The sequence below is a fragment of the Moschus berezovskii genome, chromosome 5, assembly GCF_049115385.1.
Source record: "Moschus berezovskii isolate FMDL1 chromosome 5, NW_MosBer_1.0, whole genome shotgun sequence".
NCBI classification, from domain to species: Eukaryota; Metazoa; Chordata; class Mammalia; order Artiodactyla; family Moschidae; genus Moschus; species Moschus berezovskii.
The window spans coordinates 29,339,363-29,360,525 of NC_142464.1; the positions used below are offsets into that span (position 1 = coordinate 29,339,363).

At 42.8% G+C, this 21,163-nt stretch overlaps 1 protein-coding gene across 1 annotated transcript in view; it reads left to right on the plus strand.

The window, feature by feature from the left end:
- MANBA (mannosidase beta) overlaps positions 1-21,163 on the plus strand; it is a 125,394-nt gene that overhangs the window by 91,409 nt on the left and 12,822 nt on the right. Inside the window, exon 14 of the mRNA XM_055434296.2 lies at positions 16,447-16,591. Coding sequence (XP_055290271.2) covers positions 16,447-16,591 — 145 coding nt within the window. The remainder of the gene's footprint in view (positions 1-16,446; positions 16,592-21,163) is intronic.

The window sequence follows — 21,163 nt, forward strand, 5'->3', positions numbered from 1 at the left end:
GCAGTCCATGGGGTCGCTACTAGTCAGACATGACTGAGCGACTTCACTTTAACTTTTCACTTTCGTGCATTGGAGAAGGAAATGGCAACCCACTCCAGTATTCTTGCCTGGAGAATCCCAGGGACGGGAGAGCCTGGTGGGCTGCCGTCTATGGGGTCGTACAGAGTCGGACACGACTGAAGGGACTTAGCAGCAGCAGCAATGAGGGCTAGAAGTTTGGGGATGTACTTTAGGGATCCATTTTATATACTACATTGCAAGTGACTTGATCATAAGAACCAAGAAAAAAAAAAAAACAGCCTATGCGGTAGGCCCAGGTGTTGATGATAGCTGCTACTCTGAAACAGTTTCCTTTTTGGTAAGCAAATGTGGTGGGGATCCAGAACATGCTGAACTTTTAAGTTAGGGGTAGGGCGGAGAAGGCAATGGCAAGCCACTCCAGTACTCTTGCCTAGAAAATCCCATGGATGGAGGAGCCTGGTAGGCTGCAGTCCGTGGGGTCGTTAAGGGTCAGACAGGACTGAGCGACTTCACTTTCACACATTGGAGAAGGAAATGGCAACCCACTCCAGTGTTCTTGCCTGGAGAATCCCAGGGACAGAGGAGCCTGGTTGGCTGCTGTCTATGGGGTCACACAGAGTCGGACACAACTGAAGTGACTTAGCAGCAGCAGCAGCAGGGTGGTTAAAGAAAGGGAATGAAGGTAAGATTACTAACATCGCATATTACACACTGCTCCTGCTGTTTAGTTGCTTCAGTCGTGTCCGACTCTGTGCGACCCCATAGACGGCAGCCCACCAGGCTCCACCATCCCTGGGATTCTCCAGGCAAGAACACTGAAGTGGGTTGCCATTTCCTCCTCCAATGCTTTAAAGTGAAATTGCTCAGTCGTGTCCGACTCTTTGCAACCCCACGGACTGAAGCCTACCAGGCGCTCCTCTGTCCATGGGATTTTCCAGGCAAGAGTACTGGAGTGGGGTGCCATTGCAGTATGTTGTATTTATACGCATCATGTAATTTAACAATCAAGCAGACGATCAGCATTCTTTGCCTATCTACTGAAATACTTGACCCTGAGGCGTGAGGTGCTTTGTATACCTTCTCATGTAATTTGAACAACGTCTCCAGACATCTCTGTTACTGTTTCCCTTTTGCACACGAGGAAACAGAGGCTCAGAAGAGTTAAGTATTTTTCCCAAGTTCTCAGGGCAATGAATGAAGCAGGTTTCTGCTTTTTAAACTATATTATTAAATCTTTCTACAGCTGAGATAAGGGAAATTCTGTAACTACTGGGGTGTTTAGTTGAATTATAATGTCAGATTTTCAGCAGTTAAGTAAAGCAGACATAAGAAATTTAGCACATTAAAAAAGTCCTTATTGGAACAATAGAGAAAATGAACAAAATTAAAAGTTAGTTGTTTGAAAAGATCAACAAAATTGAAAAACATTTAGCTAGCTTGGCCAAGAAGATGAGAGAGAAGACTCAATTACTAAATCAGGAATGAAAGAGGGAACATTACTATTGACCTTACTGGATTAGGAAAAAAAAAAGAGTCATAATGGAATATTATAAACAGTTGTATGACAACAAGTCGTATATCCTAAATGAAATGGACAAACCCATAGAAACACACAAACTATGAAAATTTACTCAAGAAAAAACTATGAATAGACCTTTAACAACTGAAGAAGTTGAGTTAGTAATTAAAAGACTTCCCTTAAAGATGGCTTCACAAGTGAATTCTAAAAAACACATAAGGAAGGATTAACACAACCCTTCACAAAATTTTCCCCCAAAATAGAAGAGGCAAAGTCACTTCCTAAACTCTTTCTGTGAAGACATTGTTCTCCTGATACCAAAACTGGACAAAGACATACCAGGAAAAGTGACTGCGCACTAGTGAGTACCCTTATGGGCTTCTCTAGTGGCTCAGATGGTGAAGAATCTGCCTTCAATGCAGGGTTTGACCCCTGGGTTGGGAAGATGCCCTGGAGAAGGAAATGGCAACCCACTCCAGTATTCCTGCCTGGAGAATTCCATGGACGGAGGAGCCTGGCGGGCTACATAGAGTCCATGAGCTCACAAAGAGTCAGACATGACTGATCGACTAACACGAGACTAGAGATGAGTATAGACAGAAAAAAAATCAACAAAATAGTGGCAATTCAAATCCAGCAACATAGAAAAAGGTTTATGTATCATAAGTGGGATTTACCTCAGGAATAGAAGACTTGTTCAACCTATGAAACTCAACCAATATAATACACTGTGTTAATAGAATGAAGGAAAAACAACTGTCTATATGATAATCTCAATAGATGAAGAAAAAGCACTAGACAAAATGTAACACCCTTTCATGATAAAAAATTAAACAAACTAGGAATAGAAAGGGGAGAAGGCAACGGCAACCCACTCCAGTACTCTTGCCTGGAGAATCCCAGGGACGGGGGAGCCTGGTAGGCTGCAGTCCATGGGATCGCTAGGAGTCAGACACGACTGAGTGACTTCATTTTCACTTTTCACTTTCTTGCATTGGAGAAGGAGATGGCGACCCACTCCAGTGTTCTTGCCTAGAGAATCCTGTAGACAGAGGAGCCTGGTGGGCTGCCGTCTATGGGGTCACACAGAGTCGGACACGATTGAAGTGACTTAGCAGCAGCAGCAGGAATAGAAAGGACCTCCCTCAACCTGAAAGAAAGCCATCTATGAAGAACCCGTTCAGTTCACTTCAGTTCAGTCACTCAGTCGTGTCCGACTCTTTGCGACCCTGTGAATCACAGCATGCCAGGCCTCCCTGTCCATCACCAACTCCCAGAGTTCACTCAGACTCATGTCCATTGAGTCGGTGATGCCATCCAGCCATCTCATTCTCTGTCTGGGCCCTTCTCCCACCCCCAATCCTTCCCAGCATTAGAGTCTTTTCCAGTGAGTCAACTCATCGCATGAGGTGGCCAAAGTATTGGAGTTTCAGCTTTAGCACAGTAGCTAATATCAAATTTAATAATGGAGGAAAGAATGCTTTCTCCCTAAAATGAGGAACAAGGCAAAGAAGTCTTCCCTTGTCCCTTCTGTTCAATATTGTACTGGAGAGTCTAGTCAGCACAATTAGGCCAGAAAATGAAATAAAGGCATCCAAATTGGAAAGAAAGAAGTAAAAACTGTATCAGCAGATGCACGATCTTATATATAGAAAGCCATAAAAACTAACTAAAATCTATTAGAACCAGTAAATTAATATAGCCACTTTGCAGGATATAGGATCAATATACAAATATCAGTTGTATTTTAAGCAATAAGTAGTTTGAAAGTGAAATTAACTAAATAATACCATCTACAGCAGTATCAAAAAGAATAAAATACTTTGGAATATAACTGAAGAGATATAAGACTTGCACACTGAAAACTACAAAACATTAGTGATGGAAATTAAGGAAATGGAAAGATATTTTGTGTTAATGGATTGGAAGACTTAATACTGTTAAAAACTCCACAATCTGATCTACAGATTCAGCATCAGTTCAGTTCAGTTCAGTCGCTCAGTTGTGTCCGACTCTTAGCGACCCCATGAACCACAACACGAAAGGCCTCCCTGTCCATCACCAACTCCCGGAGTTCACTCAAACTCATGTCCACAGAGTCGGTGATGCCATCCAGCCATCTCATTCTCTGTCGTCCCCTTCTCCTCCTGCCCCCAGTCGCTCCCAGCATCAGTCTTTTCCAGTGAGTCAACTCGTCGCACGAGGTGGCCAAAGTATTGCAGTTTCAGCTTTAGCATCAGTCCCTCCAATGAACACCCAGGATTGATCTCCTCTAGAATGGACTGGTTGGATCTCCTTGCAGTAAAGGGACTCTCAAGAGTCTTCTCCAGCACCACAGTTCAAAAACCTCAATTCTTCGGCGATCAGCTTTCTTCACAGTTCAACTCTCACATCCATACATGACCACGGGAAAAACCATAGCCTTGACTAGACAGACCTTTGTTGGCAAAGTAATGTCTCTGCTTTTTAATATACTATCAAGGTTGGTCATAACTTTCCTTCCAAGGAGCAAGCGTCTTTTAATTTCATGGCTGCAATCAGCATCTGCAGTGATTTTGGAGCCCAAAAAAATAAAGTCTGACACTGTTTCCACTGTTTCCCCATCTATTTCCCATGAAGTGATGGGACCAGATGCCATGATCTTTGTTTTCTGAATGTTGAGCTTCAAGCCAACCTTTTCACTCTCCTCTTTTACTTTCATCAAGAGGCCTTTGAGTTCCTCTTCACTTTCTGCCATAAGGGTGGTGTCATCTGCATATCTGAGGTTATTGATATTTCTCCCGGCAATCTTGATTCCAGCTTGTGCTTCTTCCAGCCCAGTGTCCCTCATGATGTACTCTGCATATAAGTTAAAATAAGCAGGGTGACAATATACAACCTTGACGTACTCCTTTTCCTATTTGGAACCAGTCTGTTGTTCCATGTAACACCTATCAAAATTTATACTACCATCTTTGGAAAAATGGGCAAAGTGATCCTAAGATTTATATAGAAATGCAAGGCACTCAGAATAGTCAAAACAATCTTGAAAAAGAAAAAATTTGGAAGACACACTTCCTGCTTTTGAAACTTACAAGACTGTAGTAATCAAGGCACTGTGGTACTGACAAAGGACAGACACATAGATTGATTAAATAGACTTGAGAGTCCAAAAATCAGCACATCTATGGTCAGCTGATTTTATACAAGGATGCTAAGATGATAAAATAGAGAAAGAATGTGCTTTGAACAAATGATGCTTGAATAACTGAATACCCACATGTCAAAGAATGAATTTAGACTTCCACCTCACACCATATACAAAAATGAACTTAAAATGGATTAAAGATCCAAATGTATGAAACTCTTAGAAGAAAATATAGGTGTGAATCTTTGTGAATTTTGATTATGTAACAGTTTCTTAGATATGACATCAAAGCAGAAGTAACTGAAGAAAAAATTAAATTGTACTTTATCAAAACTAAAAACTTGTGTGTCAGAGGACACTATCACAGAAGTGAAAAGATAATCCATGAAATGGGAGAAGAAATTTTTAAGTCATGTATCTAATAAGGGTCTAATGTCCAGAACATATTAAGAACTCTTACAACAGTAATGAAGAAGACAAACTAATATACAAATGAATGAACTATTTGAATAGACATTTGTCCAGTGAACATGACCAGTAGGTACATGAGAAGATGCCCAGTATGTCACTAGGAAAATGCAAATCAAAACCACATGAGACACTAGGATATCTGGAATTTAAAAAAAGAAAAAAGAGACAAATATTGGTTAAGTACATTGGTCAGTGTTTTCTAGAGAAACAGAACAAACATGATACGTAGAGATAGATAGATAGGGGCTTCCCAGGTGGCCCTAGTGGTGAAGAACCTACCTGCCAATGCAGGAGACATAAGAGACTTGAGTTTGATCCCTGGGTCAGGAGGATCCCCAGGAGGAGGGCATGGCAACCCACTACAGTATTCTTGCCTGGAGAATCCCATGGACAGAGGAGCCTGGTGGGCTACAGTCCATATGGTCGCAAAGAGTTGGACAGAACTGAAGCAACTTCAGTTCAGTTCAGTTCAGTCGCTCAGTCGTGTCCGACTCTCCGCGACCCCATTAATCACAGCACGCCAGGCCTCCCTGTCCATCACCAACTCCCGGAGTACACTCAAACTCATGTCCACAGAGTCGGTGATGCCATCCAGCCATCTCATTCTCCGTCGTCCCCTTCTCCTCCCGCCCCTAACCTTTCCCAGCATCAGAGTCTTTTCCAGTGAGTCAACTCGTCGCATGAGGTGGCCAAAGTATTGCATCTTCAGCTTTAGCATCAGTCCCTCCAATGAACATCCAGGATTGATCTCCTTTAGAATGGACTGGTTGGATCTCCTTGCAGTAAAAGGGACTCTCAAGAGTCTTCTCCAACACCACAGTTCAAAAGCATCGATTCTTTGGCGATCAGCTTTCTTCACAGTCCAACTCTCACATCCATACATGACGACGGGAAAAACCATTGCCTTGACTAGACGGACCTTGGTTGGCAAAGTAATGTCTCTGCTTTTTAAAATACTATCAAGGTTGGTCATAACTTTCCTTCCAAGGAGCAAGCGTCTTTTAATTTCATGGCTGCAATCAGCATCTGCAGTGACTTTGGAGCCCAAAAAAATAAAGTCTGACATGGTTTCCACTGTTTTTCCATCTATTTCCCATGAAGTGATGGGACCAGATGCCATGATCTTTGTTTTCTGAATGTTGAGCTTCAAACCAACCTTTTCACTCTCCTCTTTCACTTTCATCAAGAGGCTTTTGAGTTCCTCTTCACTTTCTGCCATAAGGGTGGTGTCATCTGCATATCTGAGGTTATTGATATTTCTCCCAGCAATCTTGATTCCAGCTTGTGCTTCTTCCAGCCCAGCGTTCCTCATGATGTACTCTGTATAGAAGTTAAATAAGCAAGGTGACAATATACAACCTTGACGTACACCTTTTCCTATTTGGAACCAGTCTGTTGTTCCATGTCCAGTTCTAACTGTTGCTTCCTGACCTGCATACAGGTTTCTCAAGAGGCAGGTCAGGTGGTCTGGGATTCCCATCTCTTTCAGAATGTTCCACAGTTTATTGTGATCCACACAGTCAAAGGCTTTGGCATAGTCAATGAAGCAGAAATAGATGTTTTTCTGGAACTCTCTTGCTTTCTCCGTGATCCAGCAGATGTTGGCAATCTGATCTCTGGTTCCTCTGCCTTTTCTAAAACCTGCTTGAACATCTGGGAGTTCACGGTTTACATACTGCTGAAGCCTGGCTTGGAGAATTTTGAGCATGACTTTACTAGCGTGTGAGATGAGTGCAATTGTGCGGTAGTTTGAGCATTCTTTGGCATTGCCTTTCTTTGGGATTGGAATGAAGACTGACCTCTTCCAGTCCCGTGGCCACTGCTGAGTTTTCCAAATCTGCTGGCATATTGACTGCAGCACTTTCACAGCATCATCTTTCAAGACTTGAAATAGCTCAACTGGAATTCCATCACCACCACTAGCTTTGTTAGTAGTGATGCTTTCTAAGGCCCACTTGACTTCACATTCCAAGATGTCTGGCTTAGCACATAGATATATAGAAGAGGAAATTTATTACAGGAATTGCCTCAAATGATTTTGGAGGCCAAGGAGTCCTACGGTCTGCCATCTGCATGAAAGAAAACCAGGAAAGACTATGGTATAATTCAGCTTGAGGTCTGAGAACTGAGGCGCCATTGCTGTAAGATCTGGAGTCCCAGGGTCCAGTGTTGGAGACTTAGAGAAGCTGTGCCTCAGCTCGAGAGAGAATGCACCCTTCCTCTTCTTTTTTGTTCTATTCAGGCCGTCAGCCGCCTGTGATGACACTCACCCTCATTCATGAAGACCGATCTTCTTCGTCTATGGAATCACCAATAGCATCTTCACAGACACACCTAGAAATAGTGTTTACCAGCAGTGTGTGTGTGTGTGCTCATTCCGACCCTTTGTGACCTGAGTAGGCATCCCGTAACCCAGTCAGATTCATGCATAAAGTTATAACCACCACAATAAGGATGTGGAGAAATCAGAAACCTCAAACGGTTTGCTAGTGGGAATGTTGGACTCGACTGAGCGACTTCACTTTCACTTTTCACTTGCATGCATTGGAGCAGGAAACGGCAGCCCACTCCAGTGTTCTTGCCTGGAGACTCCCAGGGACAGGGGAGCCTGAGGGGCTTCCATCTATGGGGTCACACAGTAGGACACGACTGAAGTGACTTAGCAGTGGGAATGTAGTAATAAAATGGTACAGCTACTGTGAAAAACTTTGTCAGTGTCCCAAAAGTTAAAACGATTACCATAGGACACAGAAATTCTACTCTTAGGGATGTATCCAAGAAAATGGAAAACATTCACACAAAAAGCTCTGCCTCAGAGTTCATAATAGGTGAAAAGTTAAAACAGTCTAAATGTTTATCAACCAATAAGTGGATACACAAAATGTGGCATGTCCATGCAATGAAATAGTATCCAGCAGAATAAAAAGGTTTGAAGTACTGGTACATAGTCCAACATGGGTGAACCTTGGAAACATTAGGCTAATTGAAGGAAGTCAGTCGCAAATTGTATTGTACATATTTTGTTATACTACTTACATGAAACGTCCAGAATAGGCAAATATATAGAGACAGAAAGTGGATGAGTGGTTTCCAGAAGCAGGGGAGAGGGAAGAATGAGCAGTGTAATACAGGAATAACCCTGTATTAACCAGCACAGAGTTTTGTGGGGGAGGATAATGAAAATATTCTGAAATTATGTAGTGGTGAGATTTGCACAACATGTGACAGTACTAAAAACCAAAGAATTGTAACCGTAAAAGAGTAAGTGGTGTGGCATGAGTTATATCCAGTTTAAATGTGGCTTTATAGGAAGCTTGTTTTTGTCAAGATAATTTTAGGTAAATATAGTATATAAACAACATTGTATCAGGAGAACTTACCACATGGCTACTCCTAGTTCCAAAGGCAGAGGTGTGGTTTGAGCATGTAACCCAGGTATAACCCTACCAATGTGGAGGAAGAGGAGAACGGGGTTTTATTCACAGCAACCTTTATCACAGTGGCGTAGCTGGAATTGGAACCTACGTCTTGGTGTCCTGGTCCCATTCCTTTTTCCCATGCCATGTTTCTCTGAGGAGACTGATTTCATCAGTGTAATCAAGCGAGCTGCTGAAAATAGGCATATTTCTAAAACTAAAATAAGATTTGTCTGCTAACAGTGGGACTGAGTAACCTAGGAGATGACTAAGCATTTATCCTTCTCGTATGTAAAGATTGTTTTCTTTACATGGAGGAAAATGCATGAATGTATAAATATGGGTACAACTTTAAAGCGAAAGAGGCAGTTGCAGAGGTTTTTTCCCAGGCAGGTAGGATTGTACGTTTTCCCTTTAAGATGGACAGTGGGCAATGGTCTTCTGCACTTTTGTGAACAAAGGTGTCATTCATTAGCCCTAACTGGCACCCGCTGGTCTGGATAAACCCAGATCCGTGTTCTCGGCATGGCACCAGCCGTCTGTGTAGGGTAGCCCAGGGTACACATGCCAGAACCCAGGCCCCTGAAGAGCCTTGGTCATCACTTTCACATTAAGTTCTGGTGTGATCGGCTGTGAGGTAGGGCTTGCCACGTGCTCTTTTCCTTTCATTCCTAGCAAGGCTTAGGAGTCCTGCTTGCATTAAAAGGTTTTTCTAAGTATAAAAGGATTGCGAAGCCAGACAAGGTAAATGACAGCTCGGAAATGCTTAGATATACAGAAGTAAATATATTTTGCAGGTGATTCTGAGAGTTGGGGTAGTTTAGGGACTGAAAACTCACATGTTTGTAGGAGCCTGGCAGGTAATTTAAATGGATGCTGCTACTGCTGCTGCTAAGTCACTTCAGTCGTATCCGACTCTGTGTGACCCCATAGACGGAAGCCCACCAGGTAGAGTGTGAATATTGGGGATTGTGGCAAAATGGAGCATACAGGCCCTGACTTAAGACACTAAACTATAATACCAACAACAATGAGACAAGAAGCACCTGCTCTGTGAACCAATTAAAACCTGTGTGGGCTGAGCCCTGCCTGCAGGCTACCAGCTTATGGCAGTCTCTCAACTGGAACATAATAGAGCAGCATGCAACCAGGACTTTATTTTTTTTTTCCAGGACTTTAAAATGTGTCATATATTGACACATTGTATTGTCATTGTATTATCATATTATTTTGTCATTTATTGACATATTATATGACATTATATTGTCATATATTGACAAGAGAGACAACACAAGACGCAAAGAGATTAATTTGAACATAAAATGTTCTTAATTCTTGTATTTAAAGAAAAAGCTGCAAACCATTCAAATGCCTAATAATCACTGGAGAATGATTCCTCAAACTATAACTATATAACCCTTTGAAGCACAGAGATATATAGAAAATGCCAATGCATCTCATGGAAGTGTACATAGGTGAAAATTAACTGAGTAGAATACAAAATTATAAATGCATGTGTTACAATCATTTCAGGTCAGTCTCACAGTCCTGTCTGACTCTTTGCGACCTCATGGACTGCAGCATGCCAGGCTTCCCTGTCCATCACTAACTCCCAGAGCTTACTCAAACTCATGTCCATCGAGTCAGTGATGCCATCCAACCATCTCCTCCTCTATCTTCCCCTTCTCCTCCCACCTTCAATCTTTCCCAGCATCAGAGTCTTTTCCAAGGAGTCAGTTCTTCGCATCAAAAGTATTACAATATATGTTACAATATAATGAGTTACAATACATGTTAACAAAAATCAGGAAGGAATTTGGATTGTTGTAACTTATATGCCAAAGCCTTTGACTGTGTGGATCACAATAAACTGTGGAACATTCTGAAAGAGATGGGAATCCCAGACCACCTGACCTGCCTCTTGAGAAACCTGTATGCAGGTCAGGAAGCAACAGTTAGAACTGGACATGGAACAACAGACTGGTTCCAAATAGGAAAAGGTGTACGTCAAGGTTGTATATTGTCACCTTGCTTATTTAACTTCTATACAGAGTACATCATGAGGAACGCTGGGCTGGAAGAAGCACAAGCTGGAATCAAGATTGCTGGGAGAAATATCAATAACCTCAGATATGCAGATGACACCACCCTTATGGCAGAAAGTGAAGAGGAACTCAAAAGCCTCTTGATGAAAGTGAAAGAGGAGAGTGAAAAGGTTGGTTTGAAGCTCAACATTCAGAAAACAAAGATCATGGCATCTGGTCCCATCACTTCATGGGAAATAGATGGAAAAACAGTGGAAACCATGTCAGACTTTATTTTTTTGGGCTCCAAAGTCACTGCAGATGCTGATTGCAGCCATGAAATTAAAAGACGCTTGCTCCTTGGAAGGAAAGTTATGACCAACCTTGATAGTATTTTAAAAAGCAGAGACATTACTTTGCCAACCAAGGTCCGTCTAGTCAAGGCAATGGTTTTTCCCGTCGTCATGTATGGATGTGAGAGTTGGACTGTGAAGAAAGCTGATCGCCAAAGAATCGATGCTTTTGAACTGTGGTGTTGGAGAAGACTCTTGAGAGTCCCTTTTACTGCAAGGAGATCCAACCAGTCCATTCTAAAGGAGATCAATCCTGGATGTTCATTGGAGGGACTGATGCTAAAGCTGAAGATGCAATACTTTGGCCACCTCATGCGACGAGTTGACTCACTGGAAAAGACTCTGATGCTGGGAAAGGTTAGGGGCGGGAGGAGAAGGGGACGACGGAGAATGAGATGGCTGGATGGCATCACCGACTCTGTGGACATGAGTTTGAGTGTACTCCGGGAGTTGGTGATGGACAGGGAGTCCTGGCGTGCTGTGATTCATGGGGTCGCGGAGAGTCGGACACGACTGAGCGACTGAACTGAACTGAACTGAAAAAAAAAATTGTTGCTCTTTGTATTCCCCCTCCCCTGCTGAAAAGACGCTTAAATTCACATTGAAGAAAATGCAGGTCACATCTACCAAAACCATCAGTAAAGCATCTAATCGTCCTTTGGATTAGATCTAATTTAGCATGAGCATGACTGTTTCAATGAGTATGGCTTTGTCTTCAAAGCTTGTATTTTTGCTCGAAAGAGATGACCTCCTACTCTGGTATACACTGATGTTTTGTTTCCCACCTCAAAATTCTGTTTTTCACTTTTCTCCTGTTCACCCTGTTTTATAAACCTGGATGCAAGGAAAGAGATTCTAGTCCCAAACTTCTTGAATGACACCCCTCCTTCCCTTCTGCTCATGAGTCCACGAGGAATGAAGTCCCATAGCATAATATTGCAGGTCCTTTGGCTCCCTTGGTGTATCAGGAATGGCCCAAACTTTGAAGATACTTCAGGTCCTGGGAGTTCCAGAACTGTGGGCTAGCACCCACAGCAGAGTGTCCATGGTTGCCATTTGATGCTCGTGCTCAGCCTGTCGGGGCTAGGCCAGAACTTCTGGACTGTCTGGTGACCAGACTGCCTCTCTCTGCCTGTTACTCTTTGGTGTGATGAAGCCTTCCTTATCTTTTCCCAAGACCCCTTCATGTACAGTCCAAAAAGCCTCTGATGATTGCTCAGGAATCTCAGGAGGAGAACAAGAAACTCACCTTTCAGAGCCTCAGGTGTGCATGCTGCAGGGCAGGGACTGGCTTGATTTTGTGCCCAGGGGCCAATTTCAGCTTGGTGGTGGGGATATTATTTGGGGGTCCAAGTAAGATATTATCAAATTTTAAAAACAAATCCCAAGATTGCTTTCCATACTGATGTGATGATGTAAGATCTGTAGTAGGCATGGATTGTAATTGGTGCTGCCCTGTTTCTACTGAGATTTCATTTGCTGCTTTATTTTCGCTGAATTTTCTAAAAAATTTCCTGCAACAATGATTTTGATAATGCAACAAACATATGAACATTTAATGAAGGAGCTTGATTTCTCTGTGCCTAGCTTTCCAGGCCTAGAAGTAGATAACTCTCTGTCTTCTTTAGTTTAGCTCAGATAAGGTCCTTATTTTTTTATAAGGAACTTGTATAGACATCCCGAGTCTAGCTGTTACTCACCTGGATATGGACTCTTCAATCACTAGAAATTGATGAGGTTGGATGAGAATTCAGGCAAGGCTTTGTTGGGATTTGTGCTGCAGCATGAGGGAGGGACAACAAGTAACAGGTGCCCTTGATTCCCTGGCTCCTAAAATGTGGGTGAGGATGGAGGTCGATTGGTGAGTTGGGTGGGAGGCATAGGTTAGGTGGTCTGCCCACCCCCGTGGTGGTGTTGTGTGCAGAGATCATGTGTGGTACCCTGCTTTTGCTTCCAGCATCTCAGAAATGATAGTCGGTTTGTGGCCTTTTTGTATCTTATTGTTCATAATTTGCTCCAACTGTGCATGTGTTTAGTCCCTTATTGTTTCTTTGTATTCTGTTGCTTGAGAAGACATTTGTTCAGGTGCCAGTACTCCAGTAAAGAGTCCCAGGTCCCAGCCTAGCCCGTAATTGCAGACTAATTTGACTGTCATAGATCATAGCTCTTCAGCCTATTTTAGGTCCCAGCCTAGATCATAATTGCAGATTAACTTGACTGTTATAGATCATAGCTCTTCAGCCTATTTTTCTATTTCATTCCTTGACTTAGTGATAGATATATTCAGGTAGTATCCTGTGGTCCTTTTGAGCTGGCACCCTCCCCCTTCCTTTGTGAGATTCTTACCTTCTTTGCAGTGTTATTTGCCTGTTATCATTGCTGTGGTCCCAACAGTCTGCTTCCTGAATGGAAAAGGCATTTCTTTATATGCTGACAGCTAGCATCATCTCTTGCCTCAGTTCAGTTCAGTTGCTCAGTCGTGTCCGACTCTGCGACCCCATGAATCACAGCACGCCAGGCCTCCCTGTCAATTACCAACTCCCAGAGTTCACTCAAACTCATGTCCATCGAGTCGGTGATGCCATCCAGCCATCTCATTCTCTGTCGTCCCCGTCTCCTCCCACCCCCAGTCACTCCCAGCATCAGAGTCTTTTCCAGTGAGTGGCCAAAGTATTGGAGTTTCAGCTTTAGCATCAGTCCTTCCAATGAACACCCAGGATTGATCTCCTTTAGAATGGACTGGTTGGATCTCCTTGCAGTCCAAGGGACTCTCAAGAGTCTTCTCCAGCACCACAGCTCAAAAGCATCAATTCTTCGGCGATCAGCTTTCTTCACAGTTCAACTCTCACATCCATACATGACCACGGGAAAAACCATAGCCTTGATGATACGGACCTTTGTTGGCAAAGTAATGTCTCTGCTTTTTAATATGCTCTCTAGGTTGGTCATAACTTTCCTTCCAAGGAGTAAGCGTCTTTTAATTTCATGGCTGCAATCAGAATCTGCAGTGATTTTGGAGCCCAAAAAAGTAAAGTCTGACACTGTTTCCACTGTTTCCCCATCTATTTCCCATGAAGTGATGGGGCCAGATGCCATGATCTTTGTTTTCTAGAAGTTAGTAATAGATTTCTAAATGATCTCCGTAAATCCACTCTGTAGTCTCTTGACTGCTTTCAGTGATCAGAATCACCTGCTGGAAATGCAGATCTGATCACTTCACCCTTTAGCTTAAAAGCTTTCTGTGACTTCCAGTTGCCTTTAGGATGCATTCCAAACCCTCCCACGTCTGGCCCCTGTCCCCACCAGGCTTGCTTCCATTGCTCCCAGCTTACTGGGCTCAGGCTGCCTTGCCTTCTTTCAGTTCTTTGCTGTGCATTCTCCTTTCCTCATGCGTGTCCCCTCTGGCTGCAGAATTCTACCTGCTTTCTTTTTCTTTCTCCTTTGAAGCCTATTCCACTGCTCAGCTAGACCCATTTCCCCTCCTGTTCAGGCTCCTAACATCGTGTACCTCTCTTTCTTAGCCTTCACGACTGTTCAAAGTTTTCATATAGTTGTGTGATTCTTTGGGTAAGTCCTGTCTTCTATACAAGTCAGTAAGCTCCAGGCTATTTCTTTTTTGCTGGGTGAGTGGCTTACCATTAGCATCATGTAACATGTAATGTAGGTATTTGAATGGCCATTGGGTTTCTCTTTGCTTTACCCTTCCGCCTCATGTAAGTTCTAACTTATTTGTGACTTCCTCCCTAGCCAGCCCTCCTCTGTCTAAAGGTGTTACCCTCACTGGAGCTTTTCTCATTTTTTAGGAAGGCCTCTGAGCTTAGTCTTCCAGTGGCCATAATGCGTCCCTCTTTTTGCTCTTCTGTGTAATCCCAGGCCCTACTCTAAGACTGTCCTTTTCCTTGAAGCTGTCTCTCCAGGCTCTCCTTGGTGACCTCTCCTGTGAGCCCGCTGACCTTCTCTTTGTGAGCGTTTCTGAACTACTGCTCCAAGCTAAGAGACGTGATACTTGCAGTGTCAGTAACGGCGGCAGTAAAGGAGACTGGGTTTTCAGAGATGATGACAGTAATTGAGGGTTCTATGTGAAGTTCTTTTGTGCCTCTTAAACAGGAACTAAATTTACTTGTCTCTGTTGCAGTGTTACCATCTGTTCTGCTATGACGAAAGAATTGCACTCCTAAGTTTTACATTATTAAAGTCATGATATAAAAACAATTGTTTGACTAGGAAAAAAGGGGTTAGGAATTTGACAATATCAGTCATAATAAAGTTTTGTTTCCTACAGATTTTTTTTTTAATAAGGTATTTTCTTAATAGTCACAAAGTGAAAGTGAAAGTCGCTCAGCTGTGTCCAACTCTTTGTGACTCCGTGGACTATACAGTCCATGGAATTCTCCAGGCCAGAATACCGGAGTGGCTGCTGCTGCTAAGTCGCTTCAGTTGTGTCCAACTCTGTGCGACCCCATAGACGGCAGCCCACCAGGCTCCCCCGTCCGTGGGATTCTCCAGGCAAGAATACTGGAGTGGGTTGCCATTTCCAGTGGCTAGCCTTTCCCAATAGCCACAAGCGTGTTAGTAAAACTGCTCACTGCCTGAAACTTAGTATGTGACTACATAAAGCATTTGCTCTGTTTCTGTTTTCTGTAGTCTTTGTTTTCTGTCACTGCCCCCACTATCACTGGCAAAGAACTTTTACACCATCCTATTTCCATGATTACCCATTGTTATGATAAACCAAACACCATGCTTCTCCCCAAACCTAGCCATTAGAAATAAGAGCTGCTCATAGGGTTGGTCCCAGATCTGGTATAATAACGGTATATAGAATGCTAATTAAATTCCCCAAGTTTTTCAAGCCTCTTATTTTCTCAGATCTAAACAGCCTACCTCAAACAAAAACACCTGTGTACGTTTTGTTTTTGTCTTGCAATGGATTAAGCTTCTCTTTTTTCGAATAATTTTTTTAAAAAATCGAGTTATAGTTGATTTACAATCTTGTGGGTATCTGGTGTATAGCAAAGTCATTCAGTTATACATATATATGTTCTTTTCATAGTTTCTGTTATGGTTTATCACAGGATATTGAATATAGTTCCCTGTGCTATTGTTATCGTTGTGTTAGTTGCTCAGTTGTATCCAACTCTTTGTGACCCCGTGGACTGTAGCCTGCCGGGCTCCTCTGTCCATGGAATTCTCCAGGCAAGAGTACTGGAGTGGGTAGCTATTCCCTTCTCCGGCAGATCTTCATGCCCCAGGGGTTGAACTTGGGTCTCCTGCATTACAAGCAGGTTCTTTACTGTCTGAGCAACCAGGGAAGCCCCCTGTGCTATACAGTAGGACTTTTTTGTTTTTAAATCCATTCTAAATGTAACAGTTTGCATCTACTGACTCCAAACTCCCAATTGCACCCTACCCCCGCCCCTTGGCAGCCACAAGTCTGTTTTCTGTGAGTCTGCTTCCGTTTCATAGATAAGTTCATTTGAAAACACCTGTGTTTTACCGTTTTCCCCTGAATCAGGTGATGCAGGCCCAGTGTGTCAAAACAGAAACTGAATTCTACCGTCGCAGTCGCAACGAGATAGTGAATGGAAAAGGGCACACCATGGGGGCGCTTTATTGGCAGCTGAATGACATCTGGCAGGCTCCGTCCTGGTCTTCTATAGGTGAGTGTTTTAGCATTCTTTGTGTGTGAGAGAAAAAGCCAAACCTATGGGGAGAGGCTCTGAGACAGCACAGAGCTGAAGGCGTCCAGTGAACCCAAGCAGGACTCCGGGGAGGGGAGGCTGTTCAGCTGCCAGTCTCTGACCTTCGGCCACCTCTCCCACCTTCACAATCTTTGGGAGCCTGAGAGGCAGCCTCACTATGAGTCCTGTTCTGTGCATCATAAAAGCAAACGAGGTGATGGATTCATGCATGAATATCTCAGCCACATGTGTGCGTGCTCAGTTGCTTCAGTCATATCCGACTCTGTACAGCGCTATAGATTGTAGCCTGCCCGGCTCCTCTGTCCAGGGGATTCTCCAGACAAGAATCCTGGAATGGGCTGCCATGCCCTCCTCCAGGGGATCTTCCCTACCCAGGGATCGAACCCATGTCTCTTGCATCTCCTGCATGGGCAGGTGGGATCTTTAACATTAGTGCCCCCTGGGAAGCCCCACTCTCAGCCAGTGTCTTCTAATTGTTGCTTAGAATTTTGAATTTATTTAAGATGACTTCCCAGGACAAAAGGAGATTTACATAAGCACCTCTTATTCTGTTTAGGAGAATTCAACTGTGGGAAAGTATGACCCAGCTAAGCGTTAAAAATGTCCCTTTACTGATTCCCCTCCAAGTTCACCCGATCATCTTTATTTTGCCCTGTTTGTCTCTTGAGGGGAAAGGGAGTTGAGTCAGAAGGACAAGCAGGAAGGGTGTCAGTTGGACCTGTTCAGTTGAGCAACAGTTGAGATGGCTGACATGGTACTTGCAGTTTGGATTATTTCGTCTATTTTGGTGCATTAAAAAAAATTAACGTGTAGTAATGAATCACTAGAGGTGATTTGAAGCCAAGTTCAGTCAATGATATGAAGAAAAGTTTTGGGTCAAAAATGAGGCAAAGTCATAAAATAAAAGGGCGGTTTCACTGGGTGAGGTTCTTGAGCCGTGAATGCAGATCATGGGGTTTCTTCCCCACGTGTTTCGATGAATTGCTCATCATCTCCTGTGGGGAACTGCAGTCTTGGTCAGGTCTCCCTGATCAGTCTCTTTATCAACATCAGCCAGAGAAAGGGTATTGAATGAGAATCAGGGTAGATGATAGTGGAATAGCCTCTCTGGGATGCTTAAACCGGACAGAGAGATATTGTTTAGAGACACTAGGAGGCCGACCCTGCTTCCTGTCTGTGAATGAGGTGGTGTCTTCTGAAGTTGAGTTCAGTTCAGGAAATGGGAGAGCTCAGGCTTATAACTCTTCCCTTAAATGACTCTGTGTTTTTCAGAAAGGGTTTAAGAGTATGATGTTAGAGTAAGAATCTGCCTGCTTTCTAAACTTTGGCAGGTCAGTGCGTTCGAGGAGAGGGTCACCATCTCTCGGAGGTGTCACTGTTCAGTAACTGAAGCGTGTATCACTGACTTTTTGCTTCAATTGCTGTTCTCCTGATTGTCATTTGTTTTGGCCTCCATGGCTGGAATCTCACGTTTGAAGTCTTTTCTGTGTAATGGATGTCCTAATGAGAGTGTGTAAGTTATCTCAGATTTGAGTCATTTTCCATTTATGAGAAAACATTCTAGAGCTTTCTAAGTTCTAGTTCATTTTGTAGTTCTAATTTGATAGGACTCCCTTCCCCTTTCCCCCTTGTTATTTTTAAGGGGAAATCCTAAGAGTTGGAATTGAAGTACTGGAGAGTCAAAATTTTGCAAAACCTAAAGAAATTAGTTCTAGCTGAACCTCAAGACCATGTTCCTCCGTTTCAGCAGCTCGCATTGGTGAATCCTGAAAGTGACCCGCATTCTTTCCCCCTCCCCTCCCTTCTCTCACTTCGTACCTGTCTCTGAAGTTGTTTGATGCCGTGTTTTGTGAAGACGAAGAGGCATGTTGAAACACTGCTTAGTTTGTGGGTTTAGCGTACTGCACGTGCCAACAAAGCACAAGATGCTGAAGGTTCTCAATGGCGTCTAACTGTATTTTAGGAGCCGCCGTTAGTAGTCGTGAGTTCGGATGTTCCCCCATCAGTCTGAACCTGCCAGACATATTCATGATGGCTGGTGTGTTGTTTCACTCACAGGATTTGTGCCTATGGAAAAAAGAGACTTTGAGCTTTAAGTAACTTTATTTTTTAAAATTATTTAACTTATTATTTATCTATTTTTATTGAGGTATAGTTGGCCTACAATTAATTTCAGATGTATAATATAGTGATTCGCAATTTTATAGATTCTACTCCCTTGAAAGTTATAAGGCACTGTCTGTATTCCCCGTGCTCTACAGTGCAGCCTTGCAGCTGATTTATTTTATATGTAGTTGTCTGTACTTCTTAAACTCCTGTGCCAATCTTGTACTTCCCTCCTTCCCTCTCCCCACCTATAACCAATAGTTTGTTCTCTATATCTGTGAGTCTGTTTCTGCTCTGTTATATTCATCCATTTGTTTTATTTTTTAGACTACACATATAAGTGATAACATGGAGTATTTTTCTTTCTCTGTGTGATGTATTTCATTAAGCATAATCCCTTTCCCCTCAGGCCCACTCATGTTGTTGCAAATGGCAAAATTTCATACTTTTTAATGGGCATCTAATATTCCATTGCATATGTATATATATATCTATATCTATCTGTTCATATACCACATCTTTTTAAAAAAATTTATTTTTAACTGAAGGATAATTCCTTTACAACATTGCATTGGTTTCTGCCATACATCAATATGATTTAGTCGTGGCTATACACTGGAAAAGAGTCTGATGCTAGGAAGGATTGGGGGTGGGAGGAGATGGGGACGACAGAGAATGAGATGGCTGGATGGCATCACCAACTCGATGGACGTGAGTTTGAGTGAACTCCGGGAGTTGGTGATGGACAGGGAGGCCTGGCGTGCTGTGATTCATGGGGGTCGCGGAGAGTCGGACACGACTGAGCGACTGAACTGAACTGAACTGATACATATGTCCCCTCCCTTTGAAATTCTCCCACCCCTCTAGCTTATTGCAGAGCCTTGGTTTCAATTCCCTGAGTCACACAGAGAATTCCCATTGGCCATCTATTTTACATGTGGTAGTATATATGCTTCCATGCTGCACCGTGCGTCCCACCCTCTCCTCCGTCGCCCTCCACCTGATGTCTGCATCTCCATTTCTGCCCTGCAGATAGGTTCATCAGTACCATCTTTCGAGATTCCACATGTATGCATTAATAGACGATACTGGGTTTCCCCGGTGGCTCAGTCAAGAATCTGCCTGCAATGAAGAGACACGGATTCAATCCCTGGGTTGGGAAGATTCCTGAGAAGGGAATGCTAACCCTCTCCAGTATTCTTGCCTTGAGAATTCCAGGGACAGAGGAGCCTGGTGGGCTTCAGTTCTTGGAGTTGCAGAGTCGGACACGACTGAGCAACTAACACTTTCACTTTCTTTTCAGACAATACTTTTCTCTTTCTGACTTACTTCAGTCTGTATGATAAGTTCTAGGTTCACTCATTTCATTAGAACTGACCCAAATGAATTTCTTTTTATGACTTGGTAATATTCCATTCTATTTATGTCCCACAGCTTCTTTATCATCTGACCATGGACATCTAGATTGCTTCCACGTCCTAGCTATTGTAAATAGTGCTTAGGGGTACGTGTGTCTTTTTCAATTTTGGTTTCTGCAGGGTATATGCCTTTTAGTGGGATTGCTGGGTCGATGGTAGTTTTAGTCCTAGTTTTTTAAGGGGTCTCCATACCATCTTCCATAGTGGCTATATCAATTTACATTCCCATCAACAGGGCAAGAGGGTTCCCTTTTGTCCATACCCTCTCCAGCACCTGTTATTTGTGGATTTTTTGATGATGGCCATTCTGACCAGTGTAAGGTGATATCTCATTGTAGTTTTAATTTGCATTTCTCTGAGCAATGATGAACATCTTTTCGTGTGTTTATTAGTCATCTATATGTCTTCAGAGAAAAATCTGTTTAGGTCTGCCCACTTTTTGGCTGGGTTGTTTGCTTTTCTGGTATTGAGTTGTATGAACTGCATCTATACTTTGGAAATTAATCCTTGGTGAGTTATTTCATTTGCTATATTTTTCTCCCATTCTGAGGGTTGTCTTTTCATCTTGTTTGTAGTTTCCTTTGCTGTTCAAAAGCCACCACATCTTCTTTATTCATTCATCTATTATTGATACTTGGATTACTACACATCTTTGTGGTTGTAAATAATGCTACAGTGAACAATGGGGTGCATATATCTTTTTGAATTAGTGTTTTTATTTTCTTTGAATATATACCCAGCAGTGGAATTGACAGGTTTTATGATACTTCTATTTCTAGTTTTTCTGAGTCACCTCCAAGTTGATTTCCATGATGGACACATCAATTTACATTCCCACCAACAGTGTAGGAGGGTTCACTTTTGCTCCACATTCTTACCATTGTTTATTTGTGATTATTTTGATGATAGCCATTCCGACAGGTGTGAGCTGATACTTCATTGTGGTATTGATTGGCATCCCTTGTGATCAACGATGTTGAGCATCTTTTCATATGCATGTTGGCCA